Source organism: Pristiophorus japonicus, chromosome 10, assembly GCF_044704955.1.
Source record: "Pristiophorus japonicus isolate sPriJap1 chromosome 10, sPriJap1.hap1, whole genome shotgun sequence".
NCBI classification, from domain to species: domain Eukaryota; kingdom Metazoa; phylum Chordata; class Chondrichthyes; family Pristiophoridae; genus Pristiophorus; species Pristiophorus japonicus.
The window spans coordinates 99271363-99289912 of record NC_091986.1 but is presented as its reverse complement, the minus strand read 5'-3'; the positions used below and the strand labels follow the sequence as shown (position 1 = coordinate 99289912).

The window sequence follows — 18550 nt, the reverse complement described above, 5'->3', positions numbered from 1 at the left end:
TTGACAAATCTTCTAGAATTTTTTGAGGATGTAACTAGTAGAATGGACAAGGGAGAACCAGTGGATGTGGTGTATTTGGACTTTCAAAAGGCTTTTGACAAGGTCCCACACAAGAGATTGGCGTGCAAAATTAAAGCACATGGTATTGGAGGTAATGTATTGACGTGGATTGAGAACTGGTTGGCAGACAGGAAGCAGAGAGTCGGGATAAATGGGTCCTTTTCAGATTGGCAGGCAATGACTAGTGGGGTGCCGCAGAGCTCAGTGCTGGGACCCCAGCTATTTACAATATACATCAATGATTCAGATGAAGGAATTGAGTGTAATATCTCCAAGTTTGCAGATGACACTAAGCTGGGTGGCGGTGTGAGCTGTGAGGAGGATGCTAAGAGGCTGCAGGGTGACTTGGACAGGTTAGGTGAGTGGGCAAATGCATGGCAGATGCAGTATAATGTAGATAAATGTGAGGTTATCCACTTTGGTCGCAAAAACAAGAATGCAGAATATTATCTGAATGGTGGCAGATTAGGAAAAGAGGAGGTGCAACGAAACCTGGGTGTCATGGTACATCTGTCATTGAAAGTTGGAATATTGTGTTCAATTTTGATCTCCTAATCTGAGGAAGGGTGTTCTTGCTATTGAGGGAGTGCAGCAAAGGTTCACCAGTCTGATTCCCGGGATGGCAGGACTGACATATGAGGAGAGACTGGATCGATTGGGCCTGTATTCACTGAGGTTTAGAATGGTGAGAGGGGATCTCATAGAAACATATCAAATTCCGACGGGACTGGACAGGTTAGATGCAGGAAGAATGTTCCCGATGTTGGGGAAGTCCAGAACCAGGGGACACAGTCTAAGGATAAGGGGTTAGCCATTTAGGACTGAGATGAGGAAGAAACTTCTTCACTCAGAGAGTTGTTAACCTGTGGAATTCTCTACCGCAGAGAGTTGTTGATGCCAGTTTGTTGGATATATTCAAGAGAGAGTTAAATATGGCCCTTACGGCTAAAGGGATCAAGGGGCATGGAGAGAAAGCGGGAAAGGGGTACTGAGGTGAATGATCAGCCATGATCTTATTGAGTGGTGGTACAGGCTTGAAGGGCCGAATGGCCTGCTCCTGCACCTATTTTCTATGTTTCTATGATCAAATGCAGATTTAGTGACTGCTTTGCCAAACAGCTCTGTTTTGTTCAGAAGCATAATCCTGACCTCTATGGGGCTCACCAATTCCACCCTTTTTCTACTCTCAGGCTACCATTCCTGAAGATGGAAAGGTTGGATTATCAGTGCTCCAGGGTTCCAACTTTTGCCTGCTGTCCAGCAACCCGTGCAGTCGATGTATGTGTGGACATTGGCCGAGCTCTGATGCTGCTTGATTACTATATTAGCATATGTTTCAAATCACAGCACATCAACTACAAAACTAAAAATTACTCAGCAGAAGGAGATGGCCATTTCCCTGAACTTGCCAACTATTCATGGGTTCATATGAGGGAATTTACAAAAAAATGATAAGTAGTTGATGTGCCTAAATACAATCATAAATGACAGTATACAGAATTTGCAAGACTTTCAGAGATGTGATAGCTTCCTTAACAACACAACTTTGTCGGTCTCATGCTCTCTCACTGTGTCTCTTTGGTTTACCTGCTTGTCATTTGACATGAAGCTGTCTTGTTCCAAACTCTTTCCATCATATAGCTGCCCTGATAGGGTAACTGTAAATCTACAGGTGCGTTGCAACTCGCAGGCCTGACATGGTAATTTGAAACCTGGATGTTCTTTCATATGCAGATTAGGATAACAATCTACCCGTTCCTATAAAAATAAGAGGAAAAAAACATAAATAGGTGCAATTCAACATTATCTTAAGCAACAAATAAAATAAGCTGTAAAAGCACATGAATCATACTAGGGAACCCTTACATTCTGTACAATGGCTACGGGAATATATCATGCGCTGGCATGTGAATCTTCTCTCTTTAAAAACAGACTGAATATGCATTCTTATCAAACTGAAACTCAGGCTCTGAATCAACAAAGGGTTTTATTTAAATAAGACAACTGAATGGAATTTGCTGGAGCAGGGCAGCTCGTGGTGTGCCCAGTTAAACGTTTTCCTGCACCCTACAGGTTAAATATTTTTGCCCTGTACGTTGCTGGAAGTGCGAGCTGATAACGGCACGGCGAGGGCAACAGGGCATCTTGGACCTTAGTAGATGCCGATGTATTTCCTTAACCAATGGGCTGGATTTTGCTGTAACAATAATGGTGAGGCTAACAGCGCTCACTGTTATTTACGTGCAAATCTATCAGCAACTTCCAATGACCACACATGCGCAGTTAAACGCGGAAATCCATAAGTTGCTGTCCGAGATACCCTGCTCCTCCAAAAGAAGTGTAAAACGGCATCTTGCTCATCATCCAATACATTGAATGACATGAAGTTGCTGCACTGACCTCATAGATACGGACTAAACTTGCCAAAAATTTTAGAGCTTGCCTATTCCAGTTTAAGTACGCCCTTAACAGCGTGGTAAGTCTTAATTACTGCCAAATAACCTCTCTGGCAGTGAAAATTAACTTTTACAAGTGTGCAGTTTAATACCATCATCGATTAATTATTGTTTGAGATATAAAAATTGGAACAATGGCCTCCAACTGCCTGTGGTGATGAGGATGCTGCTGTTCTGGTCGCTCTCTTCAGTCTGCTCCTACTCTCCGCTGTGCATCAGGATGTATTTGTTCTTATTTGTACCTGTTGGAAAGGTTTCAACTGCTGATCCACCAGCACACGCATGTGGGGGAGGGTCTATTCCAGTGACAGTAGTAAGAGTACTTCAATTGGTCTTAGCACCTCTGGCTAGGGAGGGGGTGCAGGAAGTAGCCAGTTCCTAATCGCTGTCCAGTGACCCCTTCTGGAAAATGAGCTAGTACATTAGGAGGGGAAGGACAGGATCATCTGGCTCAGTTAGACCCCCTGCCCCCACCTCCTTCTCCCTCATCATTTAAAGAAAGAGCTGACACTCCCTGACTGGGTTCACACACTGAAGATTATTGACCATTTGAGCAAAGTACGAGAGGGCAGCCTGTGTCCACAGCCTATACCTTCAGGATATGAGGGAATGGGATAAGAGGGGAAAAGAGGGCTCTAACCCTTTGAAGCCATGTGTATCCAGGGGAAGCTTTCAGAGTGCCGGGCTCCGACCACTCGCTGCAGCTCAGCAAAGCCAAGAGTGAGTAGTCAATGCCCGTGACCCTTCCTCCCTCCATTTCCATCTCCTGCGTAGTCATCCTCCACTCCGAGGGACTGCCGAAGGAAAATAAATTGGGAAGGAACACGTGGTTCCCACCACGTCACAACTGGCGGGCATGGCAGGAGATTCATTGTATTGTAGATCATTGCTGCAATGTACAGGTGTAAATACCTAGAAACGTTTTTAGATGAGTTTGGGTGTTCGGAGTTGCATGCGAGAGAGGAGTACTGGTGTTAACGTGCGTGCAGAGGCCCGACCCGGCATTCAGCGCGGTGATCCGACCTGCAAGGACCATCAGCAGGTTGGGGCCTTCAAAGGAGCACCGTGCAGAGGCATACCACTTCAAGGTACAGCGTGTGCTGGTGCAGTAGAGCGACGGCCGCGAAGAGGGCGACTGGATTGGATGTCACCATAATCCAGGTCAGTGGTTGGAGCGTGGGAAGGTACAGCAGGAGCGGCGAGGAGCGGCGAGGTCGGGGCGCAGGAGCGGCGAGAGATTGTGGAGCGACGTGATCGGGGCCCAGGAGAGGCGTGAGTTTGGGACCCAGAAGAGGTGAGGACCCAGGGACAGCACAGGCCAGCCCACACTGCGATATGTGTGCACACTCGGTCCATGCAGCAGAGCTGGCCTCCAGTCATCTTGGATAACCTTTGCCACTGGACCAAGACCTAGCTCTGTCAAGCCCGTGTGATGGCTGGTGTGCAACGGCCACCACACGTAAAAAAAATGCACGCACAGGTATCTTGCATCCTTCAACATGTAGTTCGGGACCTGGAATATTAGGTCCTTCATTGAAACACCTGTGAACTCATCCCTTTTTGTCGTGGAAGCAAGTCATCCTCGATACGAGGGACCGTCAATGATGATTTGTTCTTCAGCTTCTCTTCTTCATTCTGACTCTTTCATCTCTCTCTCTCTGAATACAATCTTTCTTTCCCTCACTTTATTTCACTTTCTGTACCTGATTTGACATTGAATTCATTATTCTGACTGACACTTCCTGGTTCAGACTCTCTGCTTCTCGTTAACACACAGGTCCCAGATGTCCTATAAAGGGTGCTGTGATGTTTGGCTGACAGGAATTGCCATGCAAAAGCCTATCAGAAAGTGTAAGTGTAACCTCATGACAATCTGAGATTTAGGGATTCAGAAATAAACAAAGGAAGGACTGAGGAGGAGCATGAATTAGAATGGGTGAATTCAATGCCAAATCAGGTAGAGAAAGATAAATAGAGAGAGGGAAAGAAAGATTGGATTAAGAGATTGAGAAAAAATGATAGAAAGAAAAGAAATGTAAACATTTAAAATTTGACATTTTTAAAATTGCCAACAACAATTCACTACCTGAAGGAATGAGACTCCACAGTTTAAAGTGTTCACTTTCTGGGTCAGAGAAGTTGATGGGCAATCATTAACAATGATCACCTCAGTAAAATGATACTTGCACTATGAGGGGTCAAGTTTCGGGCCACGCCTAGAACGGCGCAGCCCCGACATCGACGCCCGTTTTTCGCGCCCAAAAGCGCGACAAAAACTTACATTGGAATTCTCGGCCTCCCTGCAGGTCCCTCGGAGCTCGGCGCGGTGCGCAGAGATCAGCAGGGGGGGCGGAGCAACAGCGTCGCGCTGATTCTGGAAGTGCGTGAGGGGGGGGGGGGGGCTAACTTAGATCCGAGGATGTCATGCTGACAGCCCTGCGCGTGCATTGGCACTCGGCCATTTTTAAAGGAACTTGAAGAAAAGTGCTGATTTGTTTCGTGGACCTCTGGAAAGGCTTGGGATTGAATTTTGGTGATTTTTTGTGTCTGAAGGAGTGCTTTTAGCAGCACTGTTGAAGAAATCATCTGCTGAAATCAGTGAGTGCTGCTTTTTGCTGCTAAGCTTCCAGAACAGGTGCTGCATTGATGCATGCAAAATAAGGACTGTGTGTTTTGAATAATAAGTGTCAAGTCAATACAGCAATGGAACAACGTCCACCAAGAATAAATAATTTCTTGCATGAGTAAGTGGAGATATTAGTCAACGTCATTGAGCAGAGATGGCAGGAGCTAGATACCAGCAACAGAGGTCGCATAAAAGTGCCACCTAAAGAAATGAAGAAACGCTGGAACCAAGTTGCAGAAGATTACTGCGCAGTGGTGCATACCAGGAGATCTGGAAGCCAGTGTAAAAAGAAATGGCACGACCTTGGTCAAGTAGTTAGTGTAAGTAATATTTTCATTTTTTAATGTAATCGTAATTGTAATGTGACTATCTATATGTCCCACCTTGCAGAAAGACGCACTCTGTAAAATGTTATATTTTATTCTTTGCAGAAGAAATTGGCCCACAACAAAAGGGAAGCAACTCGAACAGGAGGAGGCACGCCCAATCTGTATCCACTGACACCCTTGGAACAAAGGGTAGCTGCTATGATGAGTCATACATGGAGAAAGGCAATCAGTGCAGCACAAGCTGTGCCCGCACGCGAGGAAGAGGGTAAGTCCTGAAAATGCATCGTGGCCCTTCAAATCAACCTGCTGCCTGGCCTGCTATGTGTGAGAGTACTCATGCCACCCATCCTGCCCCCTCCTTTGCTGTTAAACATTTGACTGTTCTGATATATTTTGCAGAACATGATGATGATGATGTCAACCCTGAAGATCCTGAAGATTCAGAACAAGAACCAGTAGAACCAGATGCGGACAATCCAGACTGGATGCTGGCGGCGATGACTGAAATGTCTACAGGGGAGAGCTTCCAAATTAATGTTTATGAGCCTATATTAAGGGGCAACAGAGTTTCAACCCTTTGCATAGGTTCTGGTTCCACCTTCCACGGTTTTGAACACGATGTTGTGGGTCCCAGTGGTGCTGCTGGTGTAATGCAGCAGTTTACAGCCAGTGCACCACCGTCCGAGCCTGCACCTCCCACTCGCATTGGTTCTGGTTCCACCTTCCGTGGTTTTGATTCCGAAGTTGCGGGTCCCAGTGGTGCTGCTGATATAATGGAGCAGTTTACACCCATTCACCCACCATCCCAGCCCATGGCTCGCACCCGAATGGTGTCGTCTGGAACACCGAGCGCCCCACCGTCCCAGCACGGCCTCCCACTTTAGTACTGCCATCTGGAACACCAAGCATCCCACCGTCCCAGCACGGCCTCCCACTTTAGTACTGCCATCTGGAACACCAAGCATCCCACCGTCCCAGCCCGCGCCTCTCTCTCTAGTACTGCCATCTGGAACACAGAGCGTCCCACTGTCCCAGCCCGCGCCTCCCAGTGTAGTGGTGCCATTTGGAACACCGAGCGTCCCACCGTCCCAGCCCGCGCCTCCCAGTGTAGTGGTGCCGTGAGGCAAACCCAGGCAGAGGAAAAGGAGATTGGAGAAACGCTTTCCTGAGATGCAGCGTGCAACAGATGTGGCTTAGGTTGTGGCATTGGGTATGGAGACCAATGAGCTTACCCGATCACTAATCGGTAGCGTCAGTGCAGTGGGTGAAGAGGTGATTGTCCTGACGGGAGAAGTAGCAGTAATGACATGGAAAATTAGGGAGGGAATGTCCGAGTGTGTGCAATCGACAGCACAGGCCGTCAGGGAGGGCATGCAAGTGACGGCACAGGCCCTCATGGAGATAGCTGCTGCAATAAGGGCACACAGCCTGGCCAATCAAATGACACCCCCATGATGAAGAAGTGAACATTCACTGAGATGTGGATGAGAGATGGTTGCAGCCTTTCTTTGCTGCTTTTGTTCTTGTTCTTGATGTAGCTGTAGTAGCGTTTTTCAAATTGAAATTGTTTTGTAAGTTTTGTAACTTTACAACTTGTAAGTGATCTTAGGGTTTTAAGTGATCTTATCGTGTAAATGCTCTCACATTTTGTAACTTATTTAATTTTACACCTAAAATGTGATCTTGAAGTTTAAGTGATCTTAAGTGTGTAAGATTTTTCACATTGAAATTGTTTTGTAACTTTTGTAACTTTACAAGTTTATAAGTGATCTTCAAGAGTCATATTAAAAAGTAAAGTTTGATACAACAAATATTTTATTACAGTGACGTTAACTTTTCAATAAAATATTTTTTCATTAAAACTGAATCATGTTCCATTAACACAACACAACGTAGGAACAACTCCAAAAAATAAACATGTCCATGCGGAACAGTTGTCGCAGAGCCCTCAGGCATCAGTAATTGAAGCATTCACGGATGAGCTGCTGGCGCAGGGCTCGAGCAATCGTTAAAGGAACACGATGGACGGCCCTCCTCCGACCTCGTGCTCCGGCATCAGGCACTTGCATGCTTTCCTGTTCGTTGTTATCATCCTCATCCTGCTCTTCCAAATTACTATCATCAAGCACTGGCCCCTCACGTGGGTCTTCTGGTTCCACTACCAGCTCCTGCTGCCTCATGATGGATAAGTTATGGAGCATGCAGCACACAACAGTGAAGTGACCGACAATCTGAGGAGAGTATTGCAAGTGGCCTCTGGAATGGTCTAGGCATTGGAAACGCTGTTTCAATATGCCAATGGTCCTCTTAATGATGCTGCGTGTCGCAATGTGCGCCATGTTGCATTAACGGTCAGCTTCCGTCCATGTCATGTGTAAGGGCGTCATGAGCCAGGTGGCCAGGCTGCACCCTTTGTCTCCCAGTAGCCAGCTCTGCCCTTCTGGCTGCTGCTCAAACATGTCAGGTATAACGCTGTCGTGTAGGATGAACGCATCATGAGTGCTGCCAGGGTATCTCGCATCGACTGATATGATGCGCTGCTTGTCGTCACACACGAGCTGCACATTGATAGAGTGGAAACCTTTTCTATTCCTGCTGCTCAGAATCCTTCACAGGTGCTCGCAAGGCGATGTGGGTACAATCATTGCAGCCCTGTACCTTTGGGAAGCCAGTAATCCTGAAGAAGCCCACAGCCCTGTCATGGATCGCTTGTGCGGTCATTGGGAACTTGATGAAGTCACTCCTCCACACATACAGTGCAGCCGTGACCTGGTAAACGTAGGCATGTATTGCACATTGAGAGATGGCGCACACATCTCCAGTTGTAGCCTGAAACGATCCCGAGGCATAGAAGGCAAGTGCAGCTGTTACCTTCACTTCAACAGACAATGCAGTAGGTGTTCTGCTTCTGGGCTACAAATCTGCTCTCAGCATATCACAGATCTCAACGACAACTTCTCTGCGGAAATGCAGCCTTTTGACACAATCAGCCTCCCTCATGTCCAGGTACGAGCACCTGGCTCGATATTGCCGATGTGGGTAAGGTCTCCTGCCCATCAGCCTACGGGTTATGACGTTCCTGGTGCGGTGAGCTCTAATCAATTCTCTCCTATGCAGTGAATTGCTGGTGAATCATTGCATAATCCGTGGTGTTGATAATGCAGCACCCATACTTGAATTACAAATTTAACTTTTAAACTGGCTGGCTGGCTGGCTGGCTGGCTCTCCCTCCTGGTACTTTGCACGCCTACCCTGTCTCCTGGCTGAATGGCCTGCAGCCTATAAAAATAAATTCACAGCTGTGGAGGCTGCTTCATTGCCTCTGTGTGTGGCCCCAACCGTGTCCCTCTCCTGTCCCCTGGCCGAATGGCCTCAGCCTCCTCCACAGCTTGAAGGCTGCTTGCTGTCTCTTCGGCTGCCGGCGAGCCACTGACGCTGCCCCTGTCTCCTACATGAAAAGCCTGCCTGAAGTACCGCAGCTCGAAGGCTGCTGCTGCTTCACACAGGTAGGAATATTCAATATTTTTTATTTGCTTTATTTATAATTTTTTATTCAGGATGGCTCTTTATTTGTATAAGTGAGACTGTTGAATGCTTGTAAAATTTAATTACTTCCCTTCCCCCCCCCTCCCCCGCCACCCCTCGTTCCCTATGCCTGATTTGTAACCTATGCCTGATTTCTAAAGTGTAGGCAAGGTTTTTCTGAGCATACAAAAATCTACACTTACTCCATTCTAAGTTAGTTTGGAGTAAGTTTTTACTACTTAAACTTGCAAAACAGGCGGTAAGTGGCCAGACACGTCCCCTTTTGAAAAAAAAAATCTGTTCTAAAATGAAACTGTTCTAACTGACTAGAACTGGAGCAAACTAAATGCCGAGATTTGCAATTTCTAAGATACTCCATTCTAAACTAGTTGCTCCAAAAAAATAGGAGCAACTCAGGCCGAAACTTGACCCCTGAATAACTAGACTTCAGTTTCTGTGGTGCGTTTAATGATCAATTAATGTCCAAATGCAGCAAGTTCATGAAACTCGCGGGGAGGTTATGGGCGAGCTGCCATTTTTGCAAGGTTAACGGCAGAGTGGCGCAAATCGTCCGGCGACTTGTGGCAATTCGCAATTCACAGAGTATCGAGTCCTCGCCACAAGTTGCTGGCAGATTTGCACATTAATAACGGCGTGTGTCGTTCAGATGCCATTATTTTTTCAGCAATTTCCATTCCAATAAATCACACATTCCACTACCCTCTTTGATACATAAAATAATAAATATGCCACTGACTCCCTGTCTAAATATTTACTTGCAATACTTTCAATTGGCCTCCACATGGCTTAATAACTCAGCTCTTCGGCTCTTGGTTGCAAAACTGGACTGCATATAGAGCAACACAAGTGACCCAATATAATCCATAAATCCGAGATCTCTGGCCACTGAGCTGTTCTTCAGAACAGACTACATCCATCTGATAACCCAGTTGCCTTCTCAATGGTTCTGACAGATATCAATCAAACTCATACCCAAAGCTGATGCCAAGGTGGCATGGGAACATGCCTGCAGCTTTTTTGCAAGAAAAGGCAGTTGATGACTGCATTTCTCATAATTACATTAAACAAGCATTCATTCTTATTGAATGGATAGCTAATCTTCAACAAAAGTGAAGATATTTTTGATTAAGCGACTTACCTATAAAAAGGGGGTATACCAAAAATACTTAGGAACTCATCTGCTCAGGTAGGCCTCTTAAACTAAGGGCTAGCCTCTTAAACTAAGGGCTAGACTTTCCACTTTCAGGCTAAGACCGAAAAAAATGGGCCTTGTTCCAGCGATGCGGGACCTATCGCCCGTGCTGATCGCCGGCCCATTTATTTTTTGCGATTTTCCACTCGGCCTTAGCCCAGCGATGTTAAATGGGCGATGTCATTTCTCGGCGATCTCCTGATCGCCCAAAGAAAACAGAAGTGAATGAAAAAAAAACTTCCCTAGCAATGCATTACTGCGCATGTGCAGGTTAATTTTTTTTTCAGGTTGATACTTCTTCTCGCGTTTTGAGAGGTCAAGGGTCTTCACACATGCTCAGAAGCTCTGGGTGGGTCTGGGAGAGAGAGAGAGAGAGAGGAGAAAGGAAGCAGGTCAGAAAGTCTTATCCAAATTACAGATAAATTTAAAGAATGGAGGGAGGTGCAGGAAAAAGAAGGGCCAAACCCTTCAGCGAAGAGGCAAATGAGGCCCTCGTAAATGCTGTCAGCTCCAGGTGGGAGGATTTGACACGGGGTGGGCAGGGGAAACCTCCACCCCGTGCATATCGAAAAAATTGGTCCGAAATAGCCGACGTAGTCACATCGGCCTCCAATGAAACGCGCACACCAGTCCAGTGCCGCAAACAGTGGAACAGTCTACTGGCAGCTGCGAGAGTAGCTGAAATTTATATTTATGTATTATTTAATGATCTAAATAGTAACTAGAATCTGCAATGTTATTGGGTTACATTTAAACATAACTAAATTTTACACAACCCAGCATAAAGTTAAATGTTCACTTGCTCACTTGTTATCATTACTTAACTGTTCCCTTTCCATTCTTTCTGAAATGGTCACTTGTTGTCATGACTGAAATGGTCACTTGTTGGCATGACTGAAATGGTCACTTGTTATCATCACTGAAATGGTCACTTGTCATCACTGAAATGGTCACTTGTTGTCATCACTGAAATGGTCACTTGTCATCACTGAGATGGTCATTTGTTGTCATGACTGAAATGGTCACTTGATGTTATGACTGAAATGGTCAAATGTTATCATAACTGAAATGGTCACTTGTTATCATTACTTAAATGGCCGCTTGTTCTGTAAAATGTTCATTTCTTCTTCTTGTAACGTTTTGGGGGTTTTGAGGGAAGGGTAGGTTGGAGCGGGAGGTGGGGGATTGGAGGGAAGGTGTTGTTCAATAGTTCTTTGTTAATAAAAAAAAATTTCTACAACTTTTGAACCTTCTCTCTTACTTATATAAGTTTTATAACGTACAGTTCTTCATGAAGATTTGTTTGTTTATTCTGTTTCCCCACGGAATATCATTAAATAACTTCACTATGTAAAAGCTATTTAATAAATAATTCCAATATATGCATAAATAAGGTGATAATACCTATTTATATTCCCTGTCCTAAATTTCTGAGTACAATTTGCATCAATTTTACTCTCTAAATAACTCAGAAAAATTCTCCACCCTTCCTCAGAGGCTAAAAATGGCTTCCATAGTGCCCGTTTCCCTCTCTAAGGCCCTGAAAAAGCAACTATTTTTGAGCACTCTTTTGGGCCTTGCATTGGCCCAGCGAAGTGCATGCTAAGTGCTGAAACTTGGGATGGGCCTTGTGTGGACGATCATTTAGGCGATCATCTCAGCGATCAAAGTGGAAACTTGGGGGCCTATTTTTCCGGCGATATTTTGGGCCTAGTTTCCACTTTTGCTCAAAATGGGCGATAGAGGTCCATTTTGAGCCATAGATGGGCCTTAGATGGGCGATGTGAAGTGGAAAGTCTAGCCCTTTGTTTTTACAATTCCTTTTGAGAGGGGATGGAATGTACAATATTACATACACTTGGCTGCAATTTGCATTGTGCATAGTTGAATCCACTGTGTTGCCCTCCATTTTAGAGGGATTTCCCTTGCAAATTGTCTACTTCAATATTTTTGGTTTCTACTGGCTTTGATATTGCACTTTACAAAGAGGTGAGGATGAGTATTCTTCTGAGGGTTCAGAACATGCTGGTCACAACGTCAAGGAAGCTTTTCCCATAGTAATAAAGGTTACCACAACATGAAGCTTTCATGACGTTGAATCCTTCCAAGTTGCTCCAGGATGCATCTGTCACATCAGGCAGTCTGCAGTGCACTCGTGTGAGGGAAGAGATAACTGCAACAGGCAACACTTTCAACACTTTTCCTGTGGAAGTAGCCATCAGCTGGTCAGGTTGATCAATTTTCAATGGCAAAGAGCTACACATATTACCCATATGAGCATCAAGGCAATTAATATTATCCCCAAGGCCATCATTAAGGAAAAGGGTTTGCATTTAATTAATGTCCGAGTGTCATTTCACCACAGAAATATGCACGAGTGGCTGTGATCCAGACAACAGCTGTGATGTGTTCATTATATGGCTCACATTTTTTGAAGGGGAAAGAACACTGTGTGGATGGCTCTTGGGAGACAATGACAACAATTATATTTATATAGGATCTAAACTATATCACTGAGGCATACAAAATGGCACCAAGCCAGAGATGGGAATAATAGGATGGGTGACGAAAAGCTTGGCCAAAGATGTAGGTTTTAAGGAAGATCTTTGAGGAGAATATGGAAGTGAAGAGGTGGAAAGGCTTAGGCAAGAAATTCTAGAGTGTGGGACCTAGGCAGTTGCAGGCACGACCACCAATGTTCAGACATGGAGGGATGCTCAAGAGGCTGAATCAGAGGAAACGAGAGTTCAGGGTGGGATTGTCCTGCTGGAGAAGATTATAGAGATAGGGAGGAGCGAGGTTGTGTAGTGATTTTCCCCAGCAAGCAATTGACTGTGATCAGTGTTAATTATTAGCCCTGAGGCTAATATGATTCAGAATAAAAATACAGGTTTCAGTCCAGAGAGACTTGGTTGCATTTGGAAATTATCAAACGGTTTATACAAGGAAAAGTGGGGGTGAAAAACCTGAACTGCAGCATAGTTGTGGTAGAATAACACAGACAACACAATATAACACATTATAAAGAGCTGTGGCAAAATAGATCTCAGCTTTATTGTCGCCCTAACATTGAAATATAAAATTTAAATACATTGAGTTTTAGATGGATTCTGTCCCTTAATATCTGAATTCAAGTTAGGAACATAAGAACAGGAGTAGGTCATTTAGCCCCTTCGCAATACAATTAGTTCATGGCTGATCTTTATCTTAACTCCATTTACCTGCCTTGGTTACATAACCCTTACTGCCCTTACCTGACAAAAATCTATCAACCTTATTTTTGAAATTTACAATTGATCTAGCCTCAACAGCTTTTGGGAAGTAGATTTCCAGATTTCCACACCCTTTGTGTGAAGAAGTGATTCCTGATATCACTCCTAAACGGCCTAACTCTAATTTTAAGGTTATGCCCCTTGTTCTGGACTCCCCACCCAGAGAAAACAGATTCTCTCTCTATCTCCCCTATCTTAAATACCTCAATTACATCACCTCTTAATCTTCAATACTCAAGGGAATCCAAGCCTAGTCTATACAACCTGCCCTCATAATTTAACCCTTTTGGACCCGGTATCATTCTGCTCCAACGCTCTGAATATAGACAAACAAATAACCTCCGTTATATAAAATAAAAACAGAAAATGCTGGAAACACTCAGCAGGTCAGACAACATATGTGGTGAGAGAAACAGGTGGTGGCAGCAAAATACAAAGGATAAGGACTGTGATAAACTGGAGGGCAGGAGTGATAATTGACAAAAAGCATTATGCTGTGAGGCAACAGGGGGTGATAATGAGACAAGTAAATAAACAAAAGATGGTCCCGAGGAGGTGTAAATGGTTATAGCAGAGATGGAGGAAAGAATGGAAAATCTGGCAGAGAGAAGGCGGCTCCCATGGGAATGTGGCAAAGAGATTTAGACCCCAGGGGTGCATGCCGGTCATGTACTGATGGGGGAATCCTCACCCCGTGCACCAACCCACACTGCCTCTACTCCTGGTGCTGCTGTCTGAGAAAATGGTTCAGACCTAAAGTTGTTGAACTCAAAGTTAAGGCCAGAAGGCTGGAAAAGGCCTAATCGAAAGATGAAGTGGTGTTCCTCGACCTTGCATTGAGCTTTATTGGAACATGGTAGGAGGCCAAAGGACTGAGAGGGTTGAGAGGTCAGAGCAGGAAAGGGATGGAGAATTAAAGTGGGAAGTGACCGGCAGCTCGGGGTCATGCTTGCGGACTGAACGGAGGTGTTCAGCAAAGCCAATCTGCATTTGGTCTCCCCAGTGTATAGGAGACCACATCGTGAGATGCGAATACAGTATACTAATTTGGAAGAAGTACAAGTAAATCGCTGTTTCACCCAGAAGGAGTGTTTGGAGCCCTGGACAGTGGAAAGGGAGGAGGTGAAAGTGCAGGTATTGCATCTCCTGTGCTCGTATGGGAAAGTTCCAGTGGAAGGATAGCAAATGTTGGGGGTAATGGAAGAGTGTACCGGGTACCACAGAGGAAATAGTCCCTTCGAAATGCTGAAAGAGGAAGGGAAGATGTGTTTAGTGGTGGGATCATGTTAGAGGTGGTGGAAATGGTGGAGGATGAGCCATTGAACGTGGAGGCTGGTGGAGTGGAAGGTGAGGACAAGGGAAACCCTACCATGGTTCTGGGAGGGAGCGGAAGGGGTGAGAATGGAAGTGCGGTGGAGGGGAATAGTCAGCTGAGGAAAACAAAGACATTTCGAATGCAATGGTGTGGAAGGCGCCATTGTCAGAACAAATGCGATAGAGACAGAGAAATTGAGAGAATGGAATAGAGTCCTTACAGGAAGTGAGGTGGAAGGAAGTATAATCAAGGTAGCTGTGGGAGTCAGTGGGCTTATAGTAGACATTGGTGGATAGCCTATCCCCAGAAATGAGATGGAGAAGTCAAGGAAGGGAAGGAAAATACCAGAGATGAAGGTGAGGGAAGGGTGAAAATTAGAAGCAAAGTTGATGACATTTTCCAGTTTGGCGCAAGAGCAGGGAGTGGCACCAACAGTCATCAATGTACTGGAAAAAGAGTTCGGGGAGTGGTCCTGAATAGGACTGGAACAAAGAATGTTCCACATATCCCACAAAAAGGCAGGTATAGCCAGGAGTCATATGAGTTCCCATGACACCTTTTATTTGGAAGCAGTGAGTAGAGTTAAAGGAAAAGTTGTTCAATGTTCAACCTCCATGATGTAACCTTGTTATATTTGTTGAGTGCACTAAGATTTCACAATGTAGCTATTCCTTATGTGCCACAGAATTGTGAGAGAATTGAAAGACAGGGGTATATTTTCTTGCACAGTTTAAGAAAAATGGCACAAAATTCGGATCCGTAGCGCCCGTTTTATGGGCGCAATGTGTGCCCTTAGAGGTCCAAAATGGCAACCAAGGCGCTGGCGCATACTTGTAGGGTGAATCATGCCGGATGCCATATTGGTGAGGGTGTTAGCGCGCGTGCAGTAAACGTCCGCCAGAAGTGTGCAGAACAGGCAGATCATGACATCAATCAGCGTGCAATGCTGATTTGATGCTAGCACTGCCATTTTGGAGCTCAATACTACAGCTAATGCCCTCTATTAACCTCGCACAGCTGAGCACGCGGTCAGGAAAAAAATAAAGTGATCATCGACTACTTACAGGTTAATTGGTTGATTTCTTCTGGCAGTTGGTACGATTCTACAAATGATTGGTGCTTTCTATAGTTGTTTAAAGTTGCCAAAGTCTACAGGGAAATGTGTGGCAGATGCTGATGGACTTTATCTTGAGCACAAACCAGCTCCTGCTGCTAGACATGTGTGTAGTAGTAGATTCCCCTTGGAATACAGCATGACTAGGAGAATGAACAGGGGCACGCAGAGCTGCTGGAAGAGGGAGGAGGGGAGAAGTGCTCTCAACGGGAGGCCATGTCCGCCCAGGGTGTTGCAATTCTCCTATCTGAACCAGTATCCTGGCAGCAGTCATGATACCTTCATTCTTCGGCAATTCAGCCATCACGGCAAACCAAATGATGGCTACTGGGCGACAAGGGCTATCCGTTGATGACATGCCTCATGACCTCGGTGCACAACCCATGCACACGTGTGTAGCATGCATTTAATGAAAGCCATGCTGCCACATGAAATATGATCGAGCAGACAATTAGCATGCTGAAACAACACTTCTGTTGCCTGGACCGCTCTTGAGGAGCCCTGCAGTACTTGGCAGAGTGTCCAAGATTCGTGGTGGTCTGCTACATGCTGCACAATCTCGCCATCATGAAGACGCAGCCCTTGCCACCAGCTATATATGGTGAGCAGCTGAGGAGGACGAGGAAGAAGAGGAAGGGTCGAGGCAACCTAGACAGCACCTTTCTGCTCGGGCTGTCCGTGAAGAACTCATTCGAGTGCGATACCAGTAACCGCAACCCCAATTCCCCATTCACCAACATTCACAAACCGTACTTTCCCTCTGTCACTGACCATCAAAGCGTCCGCTTGTTCACAATGCAGAAATAAAAGCTTCCACAAAATAAACATTTCCAACTAAGGTTATAAATAAAATCATGGCATACTGCATACAAATGTAAACTTTGTGTGTTCCCTTAGTGCCTGTCTTCCATGTGCCTTTGCCTGTCCTAGTGCTCCTATGCAGTGCTACACCAGTGGCTGCAGCTTGGCTGGTGGAAGGCTGCTACCTTTCAGTGGGGAAACTGCAGATGGCCTTGGAGGATGACCTCGAGCAGCTCTGGGCCTAGAAGGCTCGACCGCGGACTGCACCATCTCAGGATAAGGGATCGGCCATTTAAGTCTGAGGTGAGGAGGAATTTCTTCCTTCAGAGGATTGTGAATCTTTGGAATTATCTACCCCAAAGGGCTGCAGATGGTCAGTGGTTCAGTATATTCAAGACTGAGATAGATAGATTTTGGACTCTAAGGGAATCAAGGGATATGGGATTGGGCGGGAAAGTGGAGTTGAGGTCGAAGATCAGCCATGATCTTATTGCATGGAGGAGCAGGCTCGAGGGGCCGTATGACCTACTCCTGCACTTAATTCTTATGTTCATCTCGGCATGGGCAGCAGCAGTCTGGGCTGACTGGCTGACAGGCAAAAGCAAGGGCACTTGTGGAGTGACAGTGGTGGGAGGACGAATACTATCATCCTGAGAGAGGCCAGCAGGTTCATGCTCCATGGAGCCACTGCCGCTCTCCCTCGGCGGCACCCCAGCAATCCTGATAATCTGTTGCAGGACAGATTGCTGGACTGCTGTGGCACCCTGCAAGCCCCTATAAAACACTTGAATCCAGGGCCATGAAGACAGCAGTCTGAGCTTCCACTGCAGCACTCAAGACGTTGGGTGGCTGCCTGCTTGTGCTGCAATGGAAGCTGAGATATCGGCCATCAGACGCCCATCATGGTTGGGTCCATAGTGTGCTAATGGAGTTGGCCACCCCTTCCATGCTGGAAAGGATGTGCCCCAAGTTCTGAGCAAAGCCCTATGCCAAGTGGGTGCCGGACTCCTCCATGCTCCTTGACATTGCTCTCAGGATATCTGACAGACCTGCCAATGCACCTGCCATTGTGCGTATCTATCAGTCTCTTCTGTACACCATCCCATCGAAGTTCTCAGCTGAGTCCTCTGCAACAGTGACCACTGGCAAGTTGGCACCTCCGCTATCCTTGCCCCCTGCCCTGGTTGCAGGCTACTCGTGCCTGGTGTTTCACCACATCCAGAACCTGCCTTTTTATGCTATTCTCTAAATTGTACACTGTATCGGTATCTGAGCTGGTGGCTGGGAGTGTAAAATCGAGTGACGGTGTGTCTTCATCATCATTGCCTGTTGCTTTTCCACCACTGCATGGTCAGGTTACAGTTCTTGGATATCTGAAAGGAGACAGGCTCAAGAGTATGGCTGTGGTGTTGGGAGGTGGATGGAAAGTAATAGGTGCATGCTTACACCATCTGTAGATTGAAAATCAGAAGAGATTGTGGGATGAGGGGGAAGTAGGATGTGAGAAGGAGAATTAGGTATGAGCATACCAACTTGCATGATTTCAACAATGGCCGTTCCAATAACCAGCACCATCTCCTCAATGGGTGTTAAGATATGCAGGTGCGCCTGTCCACCACCGATTAGCTCCTGCTGCCTCCAGTTGTGTGCCACCTTGTCCTGCAAGAGAGGGAAGTGTGTCAGTGAGTGATGTGCAATCTGTTTGGGTGATTGTGGCTGTCATGGTTGAATAATTGGCAGTGGGTGCAAGTTGTGAGATGTGGGTGTAAGGCTTGCAGCAGTGCTAAGTGTGTGAGGGTGAGGAGAAGCTATGATGTTGGGTATAAGTCTTGATTGATA

General features: G+C 45.9%; 1 protein-coding gene across 1 annotated transcript in view; it reads right to left on the bottom strand.

The window, feature by feature from the left end:
* Window positions 1-18550, bottom strand: part of ccdc82 (coiled-coil domain containing 82) — a 122699-nt gene that overhangs the window by 38431 nt on the left and 65718 nt on the right. The window contains exon 6 of the mRNA XM_070891942.1: window positions 1648-1818. Coding sequence (XP_070748043.1) covers window positions 1648-1818 — 171 coding nt within the window. The remainder of the gene's footprint in view (window positions 1-1647; window positions 1819-18550) is intronic.